The sequence below is a fragment of the Eublepharis macularius genome, chromosome 5 (genome assembly GCF_028583425.1).
Source record: "Eublepharis macularius isolate TG4126 chromosome 5, MPM_Emac_v1.0, whole genome shotgun sequence".
In the NCBI taxonomy this organism is placed as follows: Eukaryota; Metazoa; Chordata; class Lepidosauria; order Squamata; family Eublepharidae; genus Eublepharis; species Eublepharis macularius.
This window is the reverse complement of record NC_072794.1, coordinates 80,103,264-80,128,300: the sequence shown is the minus strand read 5'-3', so window position 1 is coordinate 80,128,300 and position 25,037 is coordinate 80,103,264. Positions and strand designations below refer to the sequence as shown.

Sequence of the window (25,037 nt, the reverse complement as noted above, 5' to 3'; positions counted from 1 at the left end):
TCCAAATCATATCAATTCTTGAAAATGATTGATGTCTCGCCGAGTAGTACATATAATCTTTGCCTTTAGGATTTTCTTTCCTCCAAATATCCTCCAGTTTTTCTTGTTCTACTAGTTCAAAAAATGATTTTGGTAGCTTCCCCGATTTCTGTTTTCCTCCTCTTATTTTTCTATCCAATTGCAAATCTACAACCCCATTGAAGTCTCCCATCATTACAATCTGTTCATATACATCTTGATCTAGTTTGTCTATTAATTCCCTATAGAATTGATCTTTAGCTCCATTGGGTGCATATATACCTATTATTAAAGTCTTCTTGTCACACACATTAATTTCCACAGCATGATATCTCCCATTTTGATGTCGAAATACTAATTTTGAATCCAAATCTTCTTTAATATACATCACTACTCCTCTTTTCTTTTGTTTTGCCAATACTATAAATTCTCTTCCTAGCTGACTATTTTTTAAGAACTTGAGATCTTGATCTTTAATATGTGTTTCTTGTAAACAAATTATATTACAATTTTGGTTTTTTAGCCAATGAAAAATAGTTCTTCTCTTCTGTGGTGAATTTAGTCCATTTACATTCCATGATATTAGTTTGTACTCCATCATTCTATTTTATTACCAATCTAGGAAAGTCATTTGCATTCTCAGAGAGAAACTCCTACATTTCCTGTCTTGATTTAATTATAACTCTCAAACCATTAAAGTAGAAGCTCAACCCTTCTGGTATTTCCTATCTATCTCTAATGTCTTTCTCTCTCAGCTTCTGGGTAAATTCTCTATATTTTTTCCTCTCTTGGAGAATTCTTCTAGGTACCTCTTTCATTATCTTGATCCTACTTCCCTCCAGCGATAGGGGATTCACAAAATGTCTTTGGATAATCTCTTCTCTCATTCTTTTTGTTATTAACTGCACAATAATGTCTCTTGGTAGGTTCTTTTGTTGTGCATATGCGGAGTTGACCCTGTATACTAGATCCAAATTTGCAGTAATTTCTTCTGGTTGTTTATTCAGAAATTCTACTAAGATATCCATCATTTGGTCTTGTACATTTTGCGCCATCGATTCTGGAATGCCCCTAAATCTTAGTTGTCTTTCCGTTGCCTTACATTCCATCACTGCCATCCTCTCCTGCATCACTTGATTTTCTGTCTTTACATTTGTAGCTAAATCATTAGTCATCTGTTCCACTTCTTGCACCTTATTGTTTGTTGCTTGTAGTTCATTTCTAATCCCCTCCATATTCTTAGCCAATTCTGCCACCTCCATTTTAATTACATCTTTCAAATCTTTTACCAATGTTTTATGCATCTTTTGTATCGATTGATTCAGTTCTTTATAACCTTCTGTAACTTTCTTCTCCAGCCCTTCAATCGCTGTGTCTACTGAGGCTTGCCACTCTTTATCTAATTTTTTCGTCATACTTGGACATGGCTTGGAGCCCCCCCACGTGTCCGCTCTCTTTCTTAAATCCGTTTTGCTTTTTTACTGTTTTCCCCTTGATATTACTCACTTTGCTGGTCTCGATAAAAAGGAAAAATTTTTAATTTGGATCCAAAATGTCGGGCGCAATTTCTCTATGGTAACTGGAATTGCTTCTTCCCTCAGCTACAATGGCGTATTTCCTGTTCCTTTAGTCCCAATTTCTCGCGATGCTTACTTTGTTTTGCTTCCGAGTCTTCTTTCTTCTCGCTGTTCTTCCTGCTTCCCGCTTATTCTTGTCCTCTCTAGGCACACGTTGTCTCCTCCTCTGTCAATCTCCTCTCCTCTCATGATGTTTCAACGCTATTTCCCAGCTCCCTCCTCCTCTCTCACACCGGTTATCTCTCTTCAAACTGCAAGTATGCGTAAACAATCCTTTATATCGCTCTTTTTGTCCTTAAAAGCTTGCCAAATTAGGGATTTCTTACTCAAATATTGTTCCTTATTGTTTCCTCTATTTAATTAAGGCTTTTTATTACTTTAATATCTGGTCTTTTTCCTGCTTTTTCTGTTCAAAAGTCCGATAACAGTCTTTACCTTACGCTGCTTTCTCGGGTTGTCTGTGCTGTTTCCTCCGTTTCTAGTTGGTCATATCTGGTACTGAGGCTTGGTTTCTGACGATCTTATGCCAATTCAGAGGTACTGCAGAGTTAGTAGCTTGCCCTTCTCCAAGGGGACCTCAAGGTGGTGGGGAGAATCCTTGATTCAGAACCCCCCGTTGCCGAGATCACACACTCTCGGGGCCGCATAGCGTTCAAGACCCCCTTCTCCCTGAAGAGGGGATGGTAGCAGGCGTTCAAGTGCCTCGCTTCCCAAAAATAGTATCTCAGATAGCCCAGCTCCCTAGGCTACTTCAGATCGCCATTAATCCCAAACCGGAAGTCCCTCGAGTCTATAGCATTTCCTATACTTTCAAGTCCCTCTGAGGGTTAAAATGAATGATTATGGATGCTAGAGGTGCTTCTATGTGATACTGATTTTTCAGAACTCTCAACCTTACCCTGGGGTAATAATAATAACAACAACAACAACATTCGATTTATATACCACCCTTCAGGACAAGTTAATACCCGCTCAGAGCAGTTTACAAAGTATGTCACTACTATCCCCACAAAAAAACACCCTGTGAGGTGGGTGGGGCTGAGAGAGCTCCAGAGAACTGTGACTAGCCCAAGGTCACTCAGCTGGCTTCAAGTGGAGGAGTGGGGAATCAAACCCGGCTGTCCAGATTAGAGTACCATGCTCTTAACCACTACACCAAACTGGCTCTTTGGTACAAAAGAAACATAGTAAGATTTGATTTTGCTGTCCTTACTGACTCCAGTCATGAAGCAGGGAAACAGAAAATAAGTGTTAATAGGTAGCCTACAGTCGCTGCCCAGAGTAGGACTCTACTACAAACAATATCAGTGCAATCTTATATAGAGTTATACCCTTCTAAGCACACTGGCTGCAACTCTGCTTAGGGTTGCTCTATATGTCTGTCTTGCCTTTTTTACTGTTTGCTGTCTCTTTAACACATTTTTCAAAGGAACTTTTTTTTTTAATCTTGGTGGATGCACACACATTTGCAAAAAAACCCACTCAAGTTTTACAATGTTTTGGAATGATAAATATATATTGATACATTTCACAACACTCACACACAAATTCTTATGTCCATCTAATAGATAAAACTGAATTCCCAATACTCATTCTGTAGCCCAAACAAAGAACAAGTAACATTGAGAGTATACACAGGTGTGTGTGTGCATGTATGCATTTGATTATGTTTTATATACTGTATATATATATTACAAGGATGTGTATGAAAACAGTGTACAAGAAGCCCTTCTTGAGAACAAAGTTGGAGCTCAGCATGAGCAAGTGATTTTAAAAGAGCAGTGCCTGCTCATTTCCAGAAGAACCAGACAATAATGTGCTCAGGTTCTTTGTCCGATCCTTCTAATCCCTTTCATTTCATTCTTGGGTTTCTGGGTTTTGTTTTAGGGTTTTTTCTTCAATTTTGAATTGTAGTTTGATTCTGGGTAACATTGTGACTGTTAAAAACTGTTGGCAAACCTATTCAAATTGCAATCATTGTACATGTGTTTGGCACAAATATGGAATCCCAAGACCATCTTGGTTTACTAAACTGTTTAATATCCCCTAAGCTGCACAATAGACAGTTTCCTTTCTTCTGCATTTCTATCCCATGGAGGTTACTTTGTAGATACCATTGTAATAGAAGTTGCAACATTTACAAGTTTCCCATGCACTGAATTGTTTTTCTAGCAATATCAGAGTTGTTGAGCTGTAATTCTTGCACCTGTCGTAAGTCAAAAATACACAGGTGCAAAATTCTTTTTTTTAACAAAACACAACCTCACCGACATCATTAGGTCTTAGTCCGTGATTACCATTAGAGTCTCCATCCAACATATTTTCTGTAAGCACTAGCGTGGTATATCAATCCTTGAAACTCTTCGAAACTAAGATTATCCTTGTTGCTTCCAAAGATCAGGAGACCTCATCATAGTCTAATCAGTTTTCATTTAGGAAAAAGCAGTGCTCTAACCCATCAAGATTCCAACAAGATATTTTGTGTTGTAGAGTTTGCCAAATTTGCTCCTCCTGATTCCATTTGTGAGCAAATGTTTATCATACAAATTAAAAGTAGGAACACAACAACCAGGTCATCAACTGCACCCAGGATTCCACAAAGAGGTTCTGGCATCATTTCAAATGGAGAAGTTAAGCACATAATGGTTCCAAAAGAGCAGATGACAACTCTCAGGAAGAAGATCCATACAAGACCACCCAAGGTGAAAATTCCTCGTATGGCAAGGTTGAGAAGTAGTGGCATGTCATAGAGGTAATCTGCAAACTAAACATGGAATTCAAGTAGGTTATAAAACCATCATATTTTTATTGCAAATTCATGTTGCTTCCTTGGATCTGTGACTCGGTGGCCGTGGCAGATATCTAGGCTAACTAAATATCAGCTTTTTTATTGCCAGAACTGGCTGCCAGTCCAGGTACTGAAAAACAGACAAACCAGTAACTAGCTGCCTGATGGCAACTCTTCTTCCTCCTTTGCCTAATCTTCACAGTTACTTAGTGTTGGCACCTATTATTGGAATTTTGAGGAATCACTGCTCTGTTCAAAAATACCTCTTGCTAATGGAAATAGCCCCAGTTTATTTAATTTTGACATCAAGTCAGAGACGACTTTTGGAAAACCTATAGGGTTTTCAAGGTAAGAGATGTTCAGAGGTGGCTTGCCGTTGCCTGCCTCTGCAAAGAAACCATGACCTGGATAGCCCCGGTCTCCCATCCAAACTGATGGTTTCCCATCCAAATTCTAATCAGGGCTGACCTGTTTTAGCTTCCAAGATATAAGATTGGGCTATCCTGGGCTATCCCGGTCAGGGCATAATAACTGAGTGCATCAGGTTGCAACTGACTCATGGAAACTCCTTGTGGGGTTTTCAAGGCAAGAGAGGAACAGATGCCTTGCATCTGGCAGGGAGAGCTGTGGTTATCGAAGGCCCATACTGCATTGGAATTGGATGGTCTAGCTGTTTGGCTGCTACAAACTAACAGGGCAAACTCCTTTGAAGCCAACTGATCCACACACCAAAAGGAGATGTTTACATATACTAGCAAAGGAAAGTTTTGGTTGCACCCTCCCCCTCCCCCCCCCAATTGCCTCTTCTTTCTCCTCCCCTTCTCCTCCCTCCTCTTCTATATTTGACCAGTCTCTGTATCATGCATCTGACGAAGAGAACTTGATTCTCGAAAGCTTATGCTACTATAAAATTGGTTAGTCTTAAAGGTGCTACTGGACTCTTTTTGATTTTGCTTCTTCTACATAGAAATCCAAGTCTTCCAATACAAGTAATAACCATAACTTAGCTTTTCCACTCTAATGAACTCAGGCAACTCTGGGCTATTTAAGATGTTCCAGTTGATTTAGCTGACACAGTTTGGGTAAAGGATAAAGAACAGCAAAGCACTCAAACATAAAACTAATTTTCCTACCACTGAAAAATACAAATAATGCTACTTACAGGCCGAGGCTGTCCTGAGAAACGTTTGTTGTATTCTCTGATGTCATACACAATTTGTTTGCTTCGCTTGTCCTGCTGATTTTCACAAGAAATGTTGTAAAGGAGAATAACCTTCAGGTGAAAAGAATCCACTGTTTAGGGTAGAACTCACACTAGTGCAAGCTTTCCTCTTTTATTAGGGTTTTTGACCCTTGCTCATCAGCTCCAGTGGGCAAATTTCCTCCATGGCAGGGTCTCTTCCTTATTTAGAGACTTTTGTGGATTCTACCAAAGTTGTATGCATACAGCCAGTGATGAGGGTCAGGTGAGGATAAGAATTTTATCTTAGGTGAGAGAATTCTACGTCAAAGAACCAACCAACAATCTATAATAAAAGCCTGCTGCAGGCACCCTGTTAAATATTTGAACCAACAGAAATCAGATGAAAGATATAGATGGTTATAGGGGCCTAGATGAGTCTGGAAAACTTGTGTAAGTCTACCATGATTGCTTTTGGTATCTTTCTGCCTCTCCTAATAACTGTCAAAGTGTGGTTGATTATAAAGAAAACTCTTACCTTCTGTCTACAGAGTGGACAGTTTATTGCTCCTAGCCAAGATCCATGCTTCCAGTATTCAATCAGACAGGAACCTAGAAAAAGTGAATTAATCTTGTTATAATGGGAAGAAAAAATACTTGCATAGCTGGAAGACAAAAGTCAGCTTTCTGACTGTGCCAGCAATCTGTTCCCTCCAGCAAAAGCAAGGTACAACAGTATATGGGTTAAAGCAGGCTTTATTAAATGGTTGATTTGTGTAATCAAATGACAAATTAACTTTTTAGTGCAGGTTGCAACTAAGGCAACACACTGGCTACCTGCATTTTGGGCAATTTCACCAGAGCTCCAAACCTGGCCAGCATCCCCACTGGATTTATCTCTGCCTGCACATCAAGTGTGCCATCAGAGGAACAGCCTCATCCCACTTCTCCAGCATACCTCTCCAGAGATTATGAGTTTGGTTGATGCAGCTCAACACCAAAGGCATCCCTAGATAGGGCCTAACCAGTCCTTAGACAAGGATTATTTAAATACCATACGCCTAGAACTACATGATACAATTTTTAAAAATCTTTCCTGAGCCGATTCAAGGAGATCCAGAAAAATCACTGGTCTGCTCCTAAAGGTGACGAACGAATCCCACACTGATCCTAAGGGAGGGTAGGTTGCCCAGCAGCACATGACAAAGTCCTCTTACAAGCTTCTCTCACAGGCCCTTCTACTGGTCATGCACCAGCCAAGTGCTGCAAACAGCATCTCAGGCCGCATTTATACTAGTGGTTGGCACAGCAGCATCAACTAGAGCCTTGGATGAATTCCTCTAAACTGGTTAACAAGAATTTAGCCTGCATACTTTGTAGTCTGGACACTCTGTAGGGGGCAGAGATTAAGACACCTGTTATCACAGTGTTGGATTCAAAATACCACAGTTGGAACAAAGCTCGCTGAATGCCACTTTCTCCCCTCCTGCTGCAGTCCACTGACACCTCCCCCCACCCCCGCCAATAATTCTGCTCCTGTGAGCCAAGGGACCCTCATGAGCAGCATGGTGGGTGAAGTGAAGGCCTGCAGTGAGCGGAGGGAATCTGCAAAAAAAAAAAATCCCCTTTATTAACAGGGAAAACTCCAGTGTGAACCAACTATATTGTCTAGAGCTAAATTGCAAACTCAGATGTCAGTCCACACAAAAAACTAGCACAACATTGCAAGGCTTTAAAAATTCTTTTTTGAATGTTACTTTTTTGAGTTAGCCCATTTACAACTGCAGAGAAGGAAAGAAGGAAATGCAGAGCCCCCCCTCTAACCAAGCTTTTTGTGCTCTTCCACATTTTCATAATTGATATTGAATCTATGTTTAATCCATCTTTTTGCATAGTTTACTGAGACCACCACAAATCACTCTGTTGGTTATTAGTGATTAGGGAAAAATAATATTGGCCTGGAATCAGCTTTCTAGCCTATTTCCTGGACATATGGTTTGAGATATAGTTGGAATTCAAAATGTCCTGAAAGAAACATAGCAATATCTCGCAATAAAACAGATTAGCATTTGTAATTTTTCCCTCTAAATCATAAGTCAATTGCCCTTTAAAAGCTAGCACATAACATGAATTTTAGGAATGACATTTGCCCATCTTTGCTCCTATTAATGCCAATTAGAATGAAATATCCAGCTTTTAAATGAGATGACCTCGGAAGGAGAGAGAGTTAGCCTGTGTATTTCATTTCAGTAAAGGTTTTACTTAATATGTTTTTAAAAAACAAACAAACAAACATTGAAAATGAGTTCAAGAAAGAGCTTAAAATTCTGTTGTTGTTACTGTCCATGGTATTATGTGGATTGACTCACTAGCTCAAGCCATCTGGACTATTTTATAGAATTAAGTTACAAATGTATAAAAGTTACCAAAGATGTTAGCCATTTTCTGGGTGGGTACCTTAAATATTGGCATTTATGCTTTCTGTTATGGCATTTAAATATCAAAATAAGATAAAAACAGAAAGAGGAGAGGGCTCATGTGAATAGAGGGCTCATGAATGAATGGACAGTCCTGTCTTAGAGCAGTTAACAACTAGATAGTTGGATTGCTTTTGGCCATGTGAAATTAGATGTATTGGGATATGGTTAGTTAACTCTGATGCTTTTTCAGGACAAATATTATGTTATCAAGGAAGCTACAGCCTTCCGACTTACCAGTGGGCCGACGGGCAGGACAGTGGAGTGGGGATGAGCAGCAGAGACTCTTGGCTGTGGCTCAGCCTGGGAGGCTTGCTGGCTCCCGTGTGACCATGCGGAAGCCAATCCCAGGGCAGAGCCCGACTGGCCGGGCAGGGGGATGTGCCCTGTGAACACTTGGTGCACAGCTGCCTAGGCCCCCTCGTCATTTGCCGTGTGCCTTTGTCTGATCAGAGCAGCCAGTGCAGCCCATGGCAGGCCTGTGTGGAAAGAGGGAGGAGGCCGAGATGGGCTGTGCTGTTCAGGTGTGTAGCAGCAATGACTTTGGTCTTCCCTGAGTCTAGGACCCTGATGGCCGCGGCTACTCATTCATGGCAGTAGCATTGGCCTCCTCTGGACCTGGGACCCTGGCAGCCACAGGGCTTTGGCCGTGGTGCCACCAGCCCCACTGCTCGTCTGGGGCCAGCAACAGTAAAGGAATGAGTGGTCTAGGCACTTTGGCAGAATGTGGGCCTCTGAGGAGAGGGGGTAGGCCGGACCAGGCTGTGTAGGCACACAGAGATGGTGTCAGCCTTCCCTGGGCCTGGGAGACTGATGGACTCAGTGCCTCGCTCTCAACACCAGTAGTATCTGCCTCTTCTGGGGATAATAATAACATACTTGGTAAACCGCTCTGAGTGGGCATTAAGTTGTCCTGAAGGGCAGTATATAAATCGAATGTGATGATGATGATGATGATGATGATGATGATGATGATGATGATGTCAGGGCATGCTCGCTCCTGGTGACAGGAATTATGCAGAGGAGTATGCCCAGGTGCGTTTCTTCTTACTGTCATCTCATGGTGCCCCCACTCAGCTGGCATCCTGAGGGGGTGATCAGCTGGCAGGCAGGTCTGCCAATCAGGCATCCATGCCCCATGCAGTGCCAAGGCTCTGATAAGCTGTAACCAATAAAGTTGTGACCTTTTTTACCTCCAACCTGGTCTGTGTCTCCTTCCTCCACCCTAGCCCTCTCCCCTCAAGATGGCAACACAAAAGATAAATTAAGGCAGTGGGAAACTGAGAATAATATTCTTATAACTAGATGCTTGGCACAACTGTAACAGAGCATGCTTGATATATTCTGAGCAAGCTTGATATATTCTGAAGCGGATGTATTCTGTGTTGAATAGGTATTATATTTCCTTTATAAGCATCCCTTAAAGCAGTACTTATATGAAAGAACATACATGTAATGTTGCAAACCTTGTATCACAAACAGCAGTTCTCAGATAGGGCTTCCTGATTCTGATAAACCCTGAGCTTTGCTTTGTGGATAAGATTATAGATGGTGCCATCACTGAAAAACTAAACACAATATTTGCTTATTGACCTTTCCAGATTATTGTATTTTCACATAATTATTTTTTTAGTTGCTATTGCAAGGAATACAGAGGACTTTCTCTAAGCAGCATCTTCTTTGTGGGGCTATTTTTATTACTCATACTATTTCGAACCTGTCAAGAAATGGTCAGTTTTGTAACACCAGTTTGATGCGAACAGAATGGTATAAAGAAGAACCAGAGCACTCGTGCAACCTCAGAAAGTACTCTAGATTTGTACAGGACCAGGCAGTTCATTATCTTAAGTTTCCCCTTAAGAATTCTCATTTTAATGTACAGTCACTGTTAATTTTTGCTTTAATTCCTTTTTAAAACACAAAATTGCAAGTAGGGCTACAGTTGCCCCACTAAAAACAAGTTAACCAAGTACATTTTGTTGGCAAGATTAAAGATTAAAGATTGGTTAAAATCTTTCTTATTATCCAGTTGTGAAGAAAGCACAAGGCTGGGGGTTATGAATAGAGATGGGCACGATCCAAAATAAATTAACGATCCAGCCAATCATGGATCGACGCTGGCGACAATCCCCAATAAACGATCCACACCGATCATCTCCCATTCCCGATCTGTGGATCGTGGATCATGGAGGCCAAAGTGGGGTGCACTACTATTCCCAGTGATGTGGGAAGGTGGGTGCTGGTGGCAGCCGCTGGGCCTGGCGGGCACGGGGAGACGGCAACGAGCCGCCTCCCCTCAGGGGGCGGGGGGTCTGGCATGTGTTTGGCTGTCAGAGCTCCCTATCTGGGTTTGCAAGGATGAGATTGGAGTGCCCATGGCTACAGAACACCCCCTTTCCCCTCCCTTCCATGGGTGTCTTCTCCCAACTGGTGACTGCTTTGCTGCTCCATGGTTGGAAGGAAGCCCTGCTGATCAAGGAAAGCTGGGCTTCCATTCGGGTTTCTGGGGCGACAGAAGGAGGGCAAACACAGCTCAGGCATTCCCCTGGCTCCGTTGCCAGGGGAATAGATTGCTGGTGCCTGAGTGTCTGGCTTCCCGATCCGAGCATGATCGCCCCAATCAAGCCCCGATCCAGCCCCCCCCCCCCGATCGCTGCATCGTTGGCCGTGGCCGAGCACGATCCGCCGGGTCCCGATCGCGCGATTGCCATTATCGTGAGGTTTTTTCAATCGTAATGAGGATCGTGCCCATCTCTAGTTATGAATAGCCTCCCCACATTATAAGGAGTAAACAGGGCCTGTTAATCTTGACCTGAAATATCCTGGGCATTCCCAGCTATGTGCTGGACTTACAATTTGGTATTCCACCTTACTTCAGTAATTACAGCTATTGGTTCAAGTTTAAGTGTCAGCAGGAAAGTGGGACAGAGCCCTGCAATTCTTCTCTACTTGCAGTCCAAAAATCATGAACTACTCACTGTTCTTTCATAGTGTTTTACTGGTACACCACAATTTTGGTCCTGGTAGGGGATGGGTATTCTCTCATTATCCTTGGAAAATTATGGCATCTCCAGTGCTGACATAGTAGTGTCATAGTACTGTGAATTGAAACAATCTCCTACCAGCGGAAGTAGTTTGGTCGTAACAAAACCAGGTTATGAGGTTTCTCTTTGTACCAGCACTGGAAGCCATGCTCCTGACCCTGTTGCTCTGCTGTTACTGGTCCATTATTAAATGGGAGGTAATAAGTGACTTTATGTGTTGCCTTGAATGTTTATTTCACCACCTACTGACACCACATACTGACACCCATCTAGCTGATGAAGTAAAAGCATGAATCAATGGAAATATTGTTAATGTTGCCAGAATACTACCCAGTATCTTTTTGGTAGGCACTAATGGCAACGTGAGGGAGGGAAAGTGGCATGGTATAGTCCAATCTCATCAAATCTTGGAAACTAAGCAGAGTCAGTACTTGGATGGGGGAGCCACCAAGGAAGAAACTGCAGAGGAAGGCAATGGCAAACTACCTCTGCTATTCACTGCTGGCACTTATGTATGTATCTATGTAATGACAATGGCAATGAGATTTTGCCACATTTGAATTGCAGGAGAAGCTTACACACCAGAAATTAAAGTGCCTGATGCAAGTTCCTTAAATATCAATGGATTGTGCACATGATTCAGGACAGTTTATGATTTTTTAAAAAATGAGTGTTACCTTTTAGATATTGTGAGTGTGGATGCACTTAATATTCTGAACAGAAGAAATTAAAATAAATGTAAATTCCAAAAAGGTAAAGTTGCAGGGTAGGTGGCACTCAATTGCATTTTGTTTCCTGTCAATTTACTGAATAATATGAATGTCTCAGTCCTTAAATGTTATTGGATTATTACGTTTTTGTACTGCAAGCTGTTTTCATTCTGGTCTGCTTTTGTTTCTGTTGGCTTTTTGCCTGTATTGCAGACTCTCTTCATTTTGGAGCTGATACTCTAGGCCAAAGAGGTATCTGTTTCCTGTTTATGGTTCTTAAGACTTCCTGGATACTGCAGAACTTTTCAACATGCTCTGTCCACGGATGAAAGAAACATATTGCTTTATCTTATATAAGAGACATGGAAATCGTAGTGCTATAATAAACAGAAGGCATGTACAATTCAGGATGTCAACATTAGCGGGAGCACAGAACACACATGCACATATTTTCAGTACTAAATTGTAAGAATGTAAGTACAACCTGCTGGACTGGACCACTGATTGAACTAGTTCAGAGTACTGTTTCAACAGTGGCTGACTAGTTGCTCTGGAGAGCCAGACAGGGCATAGAGGCTGAGGCCCTCCCTTGCTGCTGCCTCTTAGCTCTGGTAGTCAGAGCTCTGCTGCCTCTGGATATGAACACACTTCATTCACCATAGCTAGTGGCCATTGATGGGACTCTCCTTCATGAATCTGTTTCACCGCCCCCCCCCCCCGCCCCCGCGTACTCATAGCCATCATACAGTGAAACATCATATACCTATAAAACTTCCTGTTTTTAATGGGAGTAATGTTAATACTCATCAGTTGCCAATCTATTCAGCCTTCATTTGCTACCCACTTGTGCAGTTCCATAAATGGATTTGCAAGCCTTTTCACAGAGCTTGAGCACAAATAACTGGAACATGCTTCTGCATGTAGAAAAGTATCAGGCACTTGATTTGGTTTTTATTGCATAAGGAAAAAAGCATGGCTTGGGAACCATCAATATGCAGATGACACCCAATTCTATATCTTGCTATCCAGATCCCCACAAGATTCAGCAGAAATCTTGGATCACTGCCTGACAGCTGTGGTGAAATGGCTGAAAATGAACAAATTGAAATTAAATCCAGACAAGACAGAAGTGATGCTTGTTGGGAAGGCAGAAATCCTGAAAGACATTGTATCCCTACTTTTGATGGAGTTTGTATGATCCTTGCAGACTCGGTTAAGAGTCTATGGATTATACTGGATCGAGCACTATTACTAGAAAAACAAGTTAATGCTGCTGCAAAAAATGCTTACTACAATCTCACTCTAGCCTGGAAGATGATTTCTTATCTTGACAGAGCCAACCTGGCCACCTGGATCCATGCTATGGTAACATCAAGACTTGACTATTGTAATGCAGTATACATAGGTCTCCCATCTAAACTAACTAGGAGACTCCAATCAGTGCAAAATGCTGCAGCTCAACTGTTATCAGGAACAAACAGGTGCATGAACATCACTCCCATCCTGCAGTCACTCCATTGTCTAACTGTTAGTTATCATACTCAGTTCAAGGTATTGGTTATCACTTACAAAGCTCTTCATGGCCTTGGTCCGGCATACCTATGGGACTGCTTCCCTCCCTATGTTCGTCCACAGCAGCTTCTTTCATCCGAACAGGATCTCCTGCACATGCCACCCTGCACATCGGTGAAATCGACAGCAGCCCATACACAGGCTTTCTCTGTTGTGGCCCCCAGCCTGTGGAATGGCCTGCCTGAGGAGGCCAGGAGAGCCCCCACTCTCCTGGCTTTCCACAAATGATGCAAAACTGAATTATTCAAAAAGGCTTTTTACTCAGATAGGAGGGCTGTATTATAGGGAGGGGATCTCAGATGACCCGCTAATGAGTTAGAAACCATAAACCTCACCACTATATTGTATTGGATTCCTACTAATGCTATGTCTTTGTGAACTTGTATCTGTTTACCCAATGGCATTGTTTATGGAAATGTTCCTGATATTGACTGTACTAATCTTACACTGTGTAATCCGCCTTGAGTCTCAGTGAGAAAGGCAGACTATAAATGGCATAAATAATTTTTTTTAAAAAAAAATCTGTGGGCAGCAGTGAGAATTAGAAGCTGGGGGCAGGGGATACCCACCCACCCCACTCGGGTTGACAACTACTTAGTTCTTGCAAGGCTAAAATCTAAACATACTAGAGATCTTCAAAGCTAGATCAAATATCTCTCTGTTTTGACAGTGAGAGGATTTTTTTTAAAATTAATTGGAACCAAATTAATTTGTATTCCTTTCATGTAAATCCATCCATTTTCTTTAAAGAGATATTTCTCAGTTCTTTTCTTTTTAAAACCATTTTTAAAAACCCGGAGGTCTGCATGAACTTCAGGTATACAAAACAAGAAACAATATTTTATAGTGAAGAATTTTTCATTTTTTAGTTGACTGTAATTTTAATGTTGCTATATATTTTAAAGTAAAATAATTGGAAAAAATAACAATCCTTACCACAAAATAAATGTCCACAGTTGGTTTCTACTGGGAAATTGGCCTTTTGGAGGCAGATAGGGCAGGTCAAATCTCTGTGGTAACATTGCTGCCAGTGTCTAAGAGATTCCTAAAAGAAAGTCTGTCTTTTAATGGCTGTAACTGCAACTGATATATCCCAGTTAATTCCCTAAAAATGCACAGTAATCCTTCATAATCATTAATTAACTCCAGAAAAATCTGGGAAAATGTAACTTCCTTGTCCCCATAAGCACTAGCTTGCTATATGTTTACCTCTTTTAACATTTCAAAATATGCCATATGCAGATTTGTCATGGTCTGATATAGCACTGTGGGTTTCCTTTGAAAACTTCTTATCTAAGCACCCTTTCCCCAAAAGCTGTAATAAACTTTAGTTGTATGGCAATCCCATATGTTAACAAGACAGGAAAACCTGATTAATGAAGTCATTCTGTTTCCATAAATGCAGTATATCATATATCAAGCCTCTATTTTGAAAAGTAATCCCACTTCTTGTTCTCTAAGCTTCATCTCTTGCAAAAACAGGAACCAAGTATGTTTCTAATTAGGTAACCAAGATTCTGAATCCAGAGAAATTGAGTTGTTACAGAAAGTAAATGATGGAAAGTTTGGAAAGCTTTCCTGACTTCCATGATCCAGGCATGCATCAAATTGTTCTTGCATGTTACTTTATGCATTTTAAAGAACTGCAGATTTAACTTTAACTTACTATGCAGATTTAAATTTAACTTACTATGTAGTTTCTTGAAGACAAAGAGGCATAATTCTTTTCCAGAGGACTCATCTCTTGATTTAAGATTAAAAAACTGTAGAGAGAGAGAGAGAGAGTTTGTATAAACCACGTAGGGATAGCTTCCTGAAGAGAAGTGTGCTGACATGCATAGAAAAAGTGGCAAAATTATGTATTTGTATAGAAATGGGCTGTCCCTTGCCAAAAGTCCTGGCAGTTGTGCTCTCTCTGTTTCCTACCAACCAGGGGGAAAATGTTCTTCAAAGAAGTGAATTTTAGACTGCACAAACATAGCTTCTGGTGATGCTTGTATATGTAGCTATTCCCATCTGTTTTCAGCATAGGCATCATAGATCTGCTGCTAGTTAAATCAACATCAGTAATTTTATAATTTATACAGAGAAGTTCACAAACCTTATAAATGTATCTCCTTGTGCCTTGCGTGAGAATGATACGTAATGGGACAATATTCTGATTTGACTTATTAGATAAGTGGAAGCATATTAAACTGATATGCTTCCTCCACTGATATATGTGAGCACAGGAGCTCCCATGCAGATATAGACCTCTGTTATTAATAATCATATCCCCATTCATTTGTGTGCATCAAGCACTGCCATAGGCACACCTTTTCCTGCATATGGACCTGATCACTAATAGAAGTGTAAATGGAAACTCACAGGGAGCATAGCTGGGAACAGAAGTACTTGTCAACTGCCACAATTAGTTCTCTGGCATGGGCACCTGTAGAGTTCCTAAAGTAGCTTATAGCCTTGATTATATCAAAATATACTAACCATGTATATATTCCAGTATCACTGAAATCCATGGAACTATATAGAGATTTGTAGCCTTTAAACCTTGATAAAAGTATGTCTTGAAATAATTTATATCTGTATTTAGAATTTAGATAACTTGGTATCAAGGGATATATTTCAAAAGAAAAAAGAAGCCTTTCAGAATTCAGATATTATCAAAGAATATTCTATGCATCAAAGTGAAGGTCTTGATCCAAAACATCTTTTAAGTTTGTTTATTTTTGGAGAAAAAGTTAAGTGTGTGCTGAGTAATACTGCAATCCCAGCAGGGTCTAGAGTCTAAGATACTAGACATATTTCAACAGTGCAAGAGTCTGTGGCTGTTAAAATCTCAGTGCACAGATCAAGTCAAAAGAAGCTCCTTCCTTATCTTTGACCTGAGATTCCATTTGTACTCAGAGGGGCTGTCGTTTTAAAATAAGCTACAGCGCTGATCTCTGTTTATCTTGAACCAAGTCCAGCATCTAAAAATGGGTTATGCAAAGAAATTAATATATCACACAGAGGTAAAGTTCCATTTAGGCACATGAACACTTTTTCGGATTTTATATTTAAACCTTATTGACTGCTTTGGCAGGCTGACCTTTGGCAGGCTATATCAGTGGTCTCTGATGATGAAAGCTGAAAAATGAGGTCACCCACAGACAGTCTAGGGTTCTCTCCAGCCATGGGGGACCTTCCAAGTTTTCGTAAAAACATGACTTTCTAAATTAATCAAATGATTTTTTAAAAATCTTAAAAATCCATACTGAAAGGAAGCAGCTAAATATCAGTTAAAGGAGAAAATGGGGAGATTCAACTTGCTTAATCATATGGGATGCTCCCTCCAAGAAAAGAAACATCGTTTGCTCTGAAATCTCCAGAACTTCATTTATTGTCATAACGGATTTGCAGTGCCATCCTTAAGAATGCTTTCCTAGGAATAAGAGGCAGTGAATAGACTTGGGTAGAATTCTGAGTAGAACTTCTTAGGCTTGTTCTCTGGTATCAAACCAAATCAATGAATTTGTTTAAATAAAATACAATCAGGGGAGCCACAAGGAATGGGGGGCATCCATTACCCTTTCCCTATTTTTTCTTTCCATCTCCTGAAAGCACCTATACCCTTTTCCTGTATTGTTTTCTCCTTCCCACCCATCAGCCAACCTAGGTTTATTTACCTCTGAGTCTTTCCCTCTTCCACTCCCCTCGGCACTTGCTCCCAGTGAAAAGTTTGGCCTAGTTGCGCAGTGATGGCCAGTGTTGAGCTGCCTAGTGCTGGGCAAGGTGTGCCAAGATGCACTGTGGGGAACTGCAAGGAATTTCTGGGGGTAACTCCCTTTCCCCTGCATCTCCCTTCTCACATTATTTCTTCCTTCTTGCCTCCCAGCATATCCTCATATCCTCAACTTTCCCTGTTTCTGACTCTCCTTTTCACTCAGCCACCAACTTACCTTTTATATACCTCCCATGTTCAGCTATATTTGTTTTTATTTACTTCATATATACCCCACCTTTCTCCCCAATGGAAACTTGAAGCAGCTTACATCATTCTCTTCTCCATTTTATCCTCACAACAACTGTGTGAGTAAGTTAGACTGAGATTGTATAACTTGCCCAAGGTCACCCAGTAAGCTTCCACAGCAGACTAGAGATTCAAACCTGCATTTCCCAGATCTTAATTTGAAACCCTAACTACTACCTTTCATGGGGTGGCTGCTGTTGAACATAAATCCAGCTGGGCCTAGGTAAGTAATTTAAACTACATGGTAACAAGTCACCTGGTGGCTGCTCCCAGACATTTCTCAGTAGGTCCTCCTTCAAAGGCCATAAAAGCTCTGGAAAGGGCTCTGCCCCCTCCCTGCCTTTTAAAGGCTGGCAATACTACTGCAGTTGCCTAGTAACTCCCAACAACAGCCATTGAGAGGGCATTGGTTTCTTAAAGTTGCCGGTACTGTTTCATTCTTTCTGGAGGGGTCCCCCCCTTTTTAAGATTTCAGCTTTTTCTGCAACCCTAGGGCTTTTCATAAGATCTGTCTTGTCTGACCATGAACCAAACTTTGGATTTAAGCATCCACAATTGGGGCCATGTTGAGAATTAGATATACTGATTAATGCCTAATGATCAGTTTACATGTACACTAAGGCGATGTATCATAGGAAATCCTTTTCTTATGCTCCCCTTCCCCCACAGCAGAACTGCTAGGACTCTAAGTACATTAATCACCTTTACAAAGTAAGTAGTACATGCCAGCTGGATAATCTCACTACAATCTAATCATCTATTTACTTTGTGTATAGCATATGTGCATGCATTCCTTACAATATTATGACACACGATACTGCATTCTATTATGTTCTCAGGATATCACCCAACAATTAGAGCTGGAAATAGTTTGGGCTAAGAGTTACTTTGTCATCATCATAATTTCAGAGTCAAAGTTTCTCCTAATAATATTAATACAGAATGGATCTTGTAGTATTCTAAATACCAGTCTATTTAAATATACAATTGGAGAAGGAGTCCTGCAATAGAAGAGGATGTGTTGTAGGCAGGGCTGGAGGGAATGTATCATCTTGAACATGTGTGCCAGCAAACAGTCCTGGAAAACTTCTGGTCTTTGCAAGCCTCTTCCCTGGGATTATAAAAAGAGTGCTGTTTAGAGTTTTCCTGCTGCTCATGAGGGCAGCCCAGAGTCACTGGGGTAGGAGGCTTAATACTTCCATTAATTACTCAATGGGGAGCAATAGTTGTTATAATCATGATTAAATGAAAGGGAAAACCTGGATTTATGTAGTTCTGATTTTTAATTCTATATTTTCAGTGAATACTTACAATTTGTGCTTTCAGGATCACAGCAGAAAATTGCCCTTCCTATAGAGTTTAATTATTGTATTTAGATTAATATATTCTTTAATCGGCCAATGTTAGGAAATGAGAAGTCAGAACTATCATTCATTCTCTCTTTCTGATTTCTTGGTCATGTATATTTAGTGAAATCATCTTTCAGTTCTAATTTCTAACAAGATTTTTTTAAAAAAATGAGTAGATGTTTTAGAACTGTTAATTAACATTTCAAAATGAAAACCACTTTTCATTAAGAACTACTGTTATTCTTCTGGATAGAATTAATTTGAAACCTAGACTAACTAAGAATTTAATTTTTAAAAAATTAAAAAGTGCTTAAGTTTTCCCCCCATACTTTAAACAACTCTCTGTGATATGTGTACAATATATTGCAGAGCTAAACTCATTTCAACTGGACCATTTCTGCATACTTTCATTATTATGGGTTTAGTCTTTAATAATCCCTAAGCAAACTGCATGCATGAGACACTTTAAGGGTTTTGCTGTATAAATTAACTAGAGTGCATATTAAAATTAATCTAATTATAATGTAGAAGGTTGAAGGAAGGTGCTATCTGTGTAAGGGAGTTCTGTTCCCCTATCAGATGAAAGAAGGAGCTGTATATAATATGACTGAAATGTATTAAAAGCTAAAATAATATACAGTAGAATTTATACTGAATGTGTAAATCCATTCACTGGATTTCATTAGCTATTGTACACTGCTTCAAGCTCTCCTAAAGAGAGAATGACATTAATAAGTATAATAAATTAAATTAATTTACCACAAGAACATAAAAATTAGAATTCTGGTGTTCAAATTTCTCTTGAAAGTCTGTCTTATCACACTGCACATCACAATGTACAACATGTTTTTCATTCAATACATTTATGATAATACAGAAAATGACGTTATCCTGTCAGTTCAACCTACCATAGTATCTTACCTGGTCCAAGAGGATCTGTGCAGTGTATCATGTACCATTCTCACTTCAGCAGAGGTATGAGGATAGCTTCTTTAAAAGCTTGCTGTGATATCTCAGTGCCTGGCTGACAGGAGCATGTCATGACGTTGAGTCACTGCCTACAATTCATTAAGACAGGCCATTTATTTCAGTTAATGATTGAACTGCTTGACTAATGTCAAGGTTTTGCCAGGGTTTCCAAATTCCAGGAAGGAAGGAAGGGAACTTCTTTCCAAATTTACGAAAAGAGAAATCTTGCAAAAAAATAAAGGCTTCTTTTCAAACTGATGTGAGTGGTTCCAGAAAGATTACAGATCTCAGAGAACAATAGTACTACTTTTTGAAAGATATTTTGCTTATTCAGTACTGAAGCATGCCATTACAGATATAGATTGTTTGTTTATAGTTCACCTTTCTCACTGAGATGCAAGGCAGATTACATAGTGAAAGTCAATACAATCAACAGCTGGGATATTCAATGAACAATACAAAAGGGCGTACATTGCAGAAATTTGAAAAAGAAGCATAAAATGTGAATACATGTGAATACAGAGATGAAACATTGCTGAAACAAAACATAAGTAATTTGACATGACAAGTTAAATGACACGGAAACTACCCAGTAGGAGCATCAATAGACAGTACGCGACAGTATAGTCTGCGCAGTCACCATCCCTTTAACAAAAGATCTCTCTGAATCATTTCCTTATAGCACAGCCCTCCTACCCGTATTTTTTAAAAAAAACCCTTCCGAATCATTCAGTTTTGCATAGTTTGTGGAAAACCAGGAGTCTGGGAGCTTTCCTGACCCCTTCAGTCAAGCCATTCCATAAGGCAGGGGCCACCACAGAGAATGAGCCTATGAGAGCAACTGTTTATTTTGCACATGTGCGGAATGGTATCTGCAGAAGGCTCTCTCCAGATGAATGAAGCTGCTGTGGCAGAGCATAAGGGGAGAGGCAGTCCAAGGGCATGAAGTTTTTTATGTGATTGCGCAAACCTTGAATTGAGCTTGGTAACTGATGAGTGAGTAATAAGCATACTAGCTCCTGAAAATAAATGAGCTGCAGTGTTCTGCACAAGCTGAAGTCTCTGAGTTGACTTTGAGAGGAGACCTATGTAGGGTGCATTATAATAGTCTAGTCTTGAAGTTACCATGGCATGAATCCAGGTGGCCATGTCAAAGTAGGGGGGGGGATCATCTTCCAGGCTAGTCTGAGTTGGGAGAAAGCCTTTTTTGCAGCTGCATTAACTTGCTTCTCAGTCAGCAGTGTTGGATCCAGTATAACCCCTGGGCTCTTAACTGAGACTGTAAGGGTTAACTGAACCTATGTCAAAAATGGGGAGCACAATATCCTTCAAGATCTCACCTTCCCAACCAGCATAATTTCCATCTTATCAAGGTTCAGTTTCGATTTGTTTGCTTTCAGCCATTTGACCACAGCTGTTATGCAGTAACTCAGTACCTCTACTGCATCACCAAAGGATCTGAATAATGAGCTATAGATTTGGGCATCATCTGCATATTGATACCATCCAATTCCATAGCTACCAATGATTTCGCCGAAAGTCTTTAAATAGATATTGAATAACAAGGATAAGTTTGCACCTTGTGGAACACTGCAAGATAACTCTCACACTGAAGATAACTGGTCACCAGCAAACAACCCTTTGAGTCCATTCCATGAGAAATGATTTAATCCTGTTGTCACAGCAGGCAAGGACCAAGGATGCTCTCTGTAGGCTACCACCACTCTGGTACAGGTTTCCCTGGAAGGGCCCAGAGCACCAACTGACCCCTTTTGTTTACTCTTTCCCAGTAGGTTTTATTTATTATGTGACCAAATGAGTCATGAAGATCCAAGCAGAATAATAAACAACTTTATTTTAAAAGGTTTAGTAATAAGTGGTGTTCAAAACTTTGTAAGATAAAGAAAACAGTAAAGGTTGGTGAACAAACACAATTAAACACCCTAATGCGTCTAACTAGACTGTTCCTAGCAGTGTCCTGGTGACTGACTCAACTGTCTCATCCCTTCTGGATGAGGGATCCCTCCATCTGCAGAAGCCTCTCCTCCACTCTGCTCCCTAGGAGTGAACACCCTCCCACTGTGGTGAGGCCTTTTATCCCTTCTCTCAGGCACTGTCCTGTTACTTCTCTATTGGTGCAATTTTCCCCTCCAAATCCCCTCTTAACCAATCACAGGGTCCAAAGGGGACCTGGGAAATGTGGGCCCTGTAGTCACTTTAGTACAGGCTTCTCCAGAGCCACTAGGCCTCACTATATAGGCCCAGGATCATAACACCCAGGGCTTTTTTTGAGGGGGAACGTTCTGGAACTGCTGGGGCCAGCTCTGCAGAGGAGGTTTCGCTGCTTTGTGTTCATTCTGCTTTTTTCCCATTCCTCTGTGGGTGAGAGAGAGAGAGAGAGCTGGGGCCCAGCAAGGACTCTGCAGAGGAGGATAAGCTGCTTTGAGTTCATTCTGCTTTTTTTTTCATTCGTGAGTGAGAGAGAGAGAGAGAGAGAGAGAGAGAGAGTGCAAGCAGAGCTGCTGGGGCCGGCTCTGCAGAGGAGGTTAAGCTGCTTTGAGTTCATTCTGCTTTCTTTTCAGGGGAGTGGGGCTCTGTGTATGTGTGTGTGTGTATGCGTGTGTGTGCTGCTTTAAGTTCATTCTGCTTTCATTTCATTCAGGGGTTTCTCTGTATGTGTGTGCTGCTTTGAGTTCATTCTGCTTTCTTTTCATGGGGGGTGGGAGCTCTGTGTATGTGTGCTACTTTGAGTTCATTCTGCTTTCTTTTCATGGGGGTGGGTGAGGCTGTGTGTGTGTGTGTTGCTTTAATTCTTTTGTTGACTGAAGTTGACATTGTCATGGTTCCCACAGCTTTTGAATGCAGATTGGTTTTGTGTTAAATATATCAGTTATGGTTATTTGTATTAGTTAAAATATCAGTTATGGTTATTCCAGTTTTATGCTAGGAATGGATAGCTGTGTCCAAGTCACAGAAGGCTTTCATCAATATATTCATCAGCATATAAGTGTTCTTATGTCTTAATAGCTGTAACTCAAATAGTTCTCCCCACCCTCAGTTGATTAACATCACTGAAATTGCAGTGGACATATGGGTGTTAAGGAAGTTTTTATGAATATTGTTTGTCTGGCACATTGGAATATTTATGAGCATTTCACAATGTCACAATGTTACAACTTGGTAAGGTAGAGTTGGCAGGCAACAAAAAAAAAGCCATTTTAAACTAAGTATAAATCTGTCAGAGGGGGCTCCCCCGGCCACCCTCGGACTCACCCGGCGGGCCCGACCCCAGCCCCAGGGCCTCCCCAAATGGCACTTACCGGGCTGGTGGCCCCACGGCGGGGGAAGAATCCATGGTGGCGGAGGAGGAGGCCGAGGAGGGTGGCGCGAGGTGGAGAAGGCCCCGAGATGCTGCCACCAAGGACCCAGGGCTGGCTGCAGTGGCCGAGACGCTGGGCAGGATGGCGCCGCAAAGACCGCAGGGACGTCCCCAGCTGGGCTGCCTGCCTCATCATCCACCCAGCTGCCGACAGGAGAAAAGAGAAGAAACAAAAAGAAGGGGAAGGCAGCAACTACAATACCAAAAGAATTATGAAAATATGATATATATGCTTATAGTAATGACAATACAATTGGATAAACAGCATATGTGAAAATTAATCAAAGATATGAATCATATATACAAGTCATATATACAAAAATTCAAAGGTTAGAGACCAAAAGCCGAATATATCCAGACAAATTAATGGCAAAACACAATACAGTCAGTACATGGAAGTAATTTACAAAGTGCCAGGACCAATATCAATGTAAAGTCAAAGTAAGCTGGTTCAGACCACAAACATGTAGTATATACTCATAAAGGAAAAGGGTAGGTAATCAGTTCATGTGTACAAACAATGTCCATATGTGGGCAACACCAAAAACAGGGCCAACGGGCTCTTGCTTGCATATTTCATATTCCCATTTCACAGGTCATTGCTTCCTCAGGGTGGTAACCAGGTGCCACACACAGAAAAAAAGATTGAAGTCTTAAACCAAACAGGCACACAAATTCACAGCCTCAATGGGAGCGGTCCGGCAGCACAACACGCTGGAGAACACGCAGGAGAAAAGAGGCCAGGGGAGCCTCGGGGTGATGCGACGAGGCCTCTGGGGCCATGGCCCGACCCTAGCGCCAATGCTGGAAGCCACGCCTCGCCCCGACCACGTGGCACCCAGCCGGCCAAGCGGGAGCCGCGTTGTTCGACACCCTAAGGGGTGGGGCAGGCTTCCGCCGCATCCAGGCCCAGACAGGCTGGCCCTGATGCCCTCCCAAAGGGGAGGAGCCCCCACTGAGGCGAGGGGGGAGGAGACAGGGGAAGGTGGCCAACTGACTAAGGTGGGGGGAGGGGCAAGAGTGGCCCTACCTATCGGGGGTGGTGGGGATGGTTCTGGAGGCGGGGCCAAGGGAAGCAGGGTGGAGCCAGCCCTAAGGGGGAGGGATATAAAAGCGGGCTCCAAACCCAGGCCGAGGAGGAGAGCAGGAGTGAGGACTGCCCCTGAAGCTAAGGGGCAGACCATTCAGGGGAGCCTGGCTGAATCGGCTTAACCAGCCCAAGCGGAGACTCACCCTTTCTGAGGCCTTGTGGGGGAAGCCCTACGGGAGCCAACATGGTTGTTCAGCATCCGGCCGAGCAGGCAGCCACACTCACGGGCGCAGGATGGACCTACCCGGCACTCCCCTCGCAGAGTGGGACCCGCCAGTGCTGCCAGGGGGCACCCCAAACCCTGACAAAATCTAATGCAGATAAAGTTGAGTATCTAATTTTGAATTGCTCCAGTAAAGCAGAACCATCCCTGAAAATTTGAAAATTCAATATTCATTAGGTTAGGAATTTCAGACTCTGTGGAATTTTGAGAAAGAATTTTGGATTTTTTTTTCTATGCTGGCAGACGGAATCTGTTAGAATTTAGATTTGTGAGATGGGTTTTGAATTTGTAGAGCCCCCCTCCTTCTTGCATATTTTAAAATATGATTCCAAAGAAATGAAATGTTTGGGAAAGGGAATGGAAGATTTCACTTTTTGTAGAGTATACAGAAAGGGAAAAAACCCTTTCTCATAATAGTGTAATTTCCCAAGCTTACTAACATTTATCTTGTCGTAATGCATTGTGCTGGGCTCTGGGAAGTGGTGTCACTTCCAGGAGTGACGTCATCATGCATTTCCAGGAGCGCATGTGATAATAGAGAGTTCTACCACCTCTTTTCCCAGAAAAAAAGCCCAGATAACACCTGTCCAAGATACATCCCTTGATTCTGTCTCCAAGCACCTCAGCAGAGTGGCATGATCTTTGACTGTGT

At 41.5% G+C, this 25,037-nt stretch overlaps 1 protein-coding gene across 2 annotated transcripts; it reads right to left on the bottom strand.

Annotated features, from left to right (window-relative positions):
- Positions 1–2,140: 2,140 nt before the first annotated feature.
- On the bottom strand, positions 2,141–23,049 carry LOC129331239 (E3 ubiquitin-protein ligase RNF170-like). 2 transcript variants are annotated; one of them, XM_054981673.1, is made up of 7 exons: positions 23,014–23,049; positions 19,633–19,782; positions 15,057–15,129; positions 14,303–14,411; positions 6,102–6,175; positions 5,546–5,656; positions 2,141–4,359 (listed from the first exon to the last, which is right to left on the bottom strand). In XM_054981673.1, the coding sequence occupies exons 2-7, from the start codon at positions 19,674–19,676 to the stop codon at positions 4,054–4,056; spliced, it is 717 nt and encodes a 238-aa protein (XP_054837648.1). In that variant the 5' UTR covers positions 19,677–19,782; positions 23,014–23,049; the 3' UTR covers positions 2,141–4,053. The 2 variants fall into 2 exon arrangements, with proteins under 2 accessions (XP_054837648.1, XP_054837649.1); XM_054981674.1 differs by having other exon boundaries at positions 19,646–19,782; positions 23,014–23,046.
- Between the last annotated feature and the right edge of the window lie 1,988 nt (positions 23,050–25,037).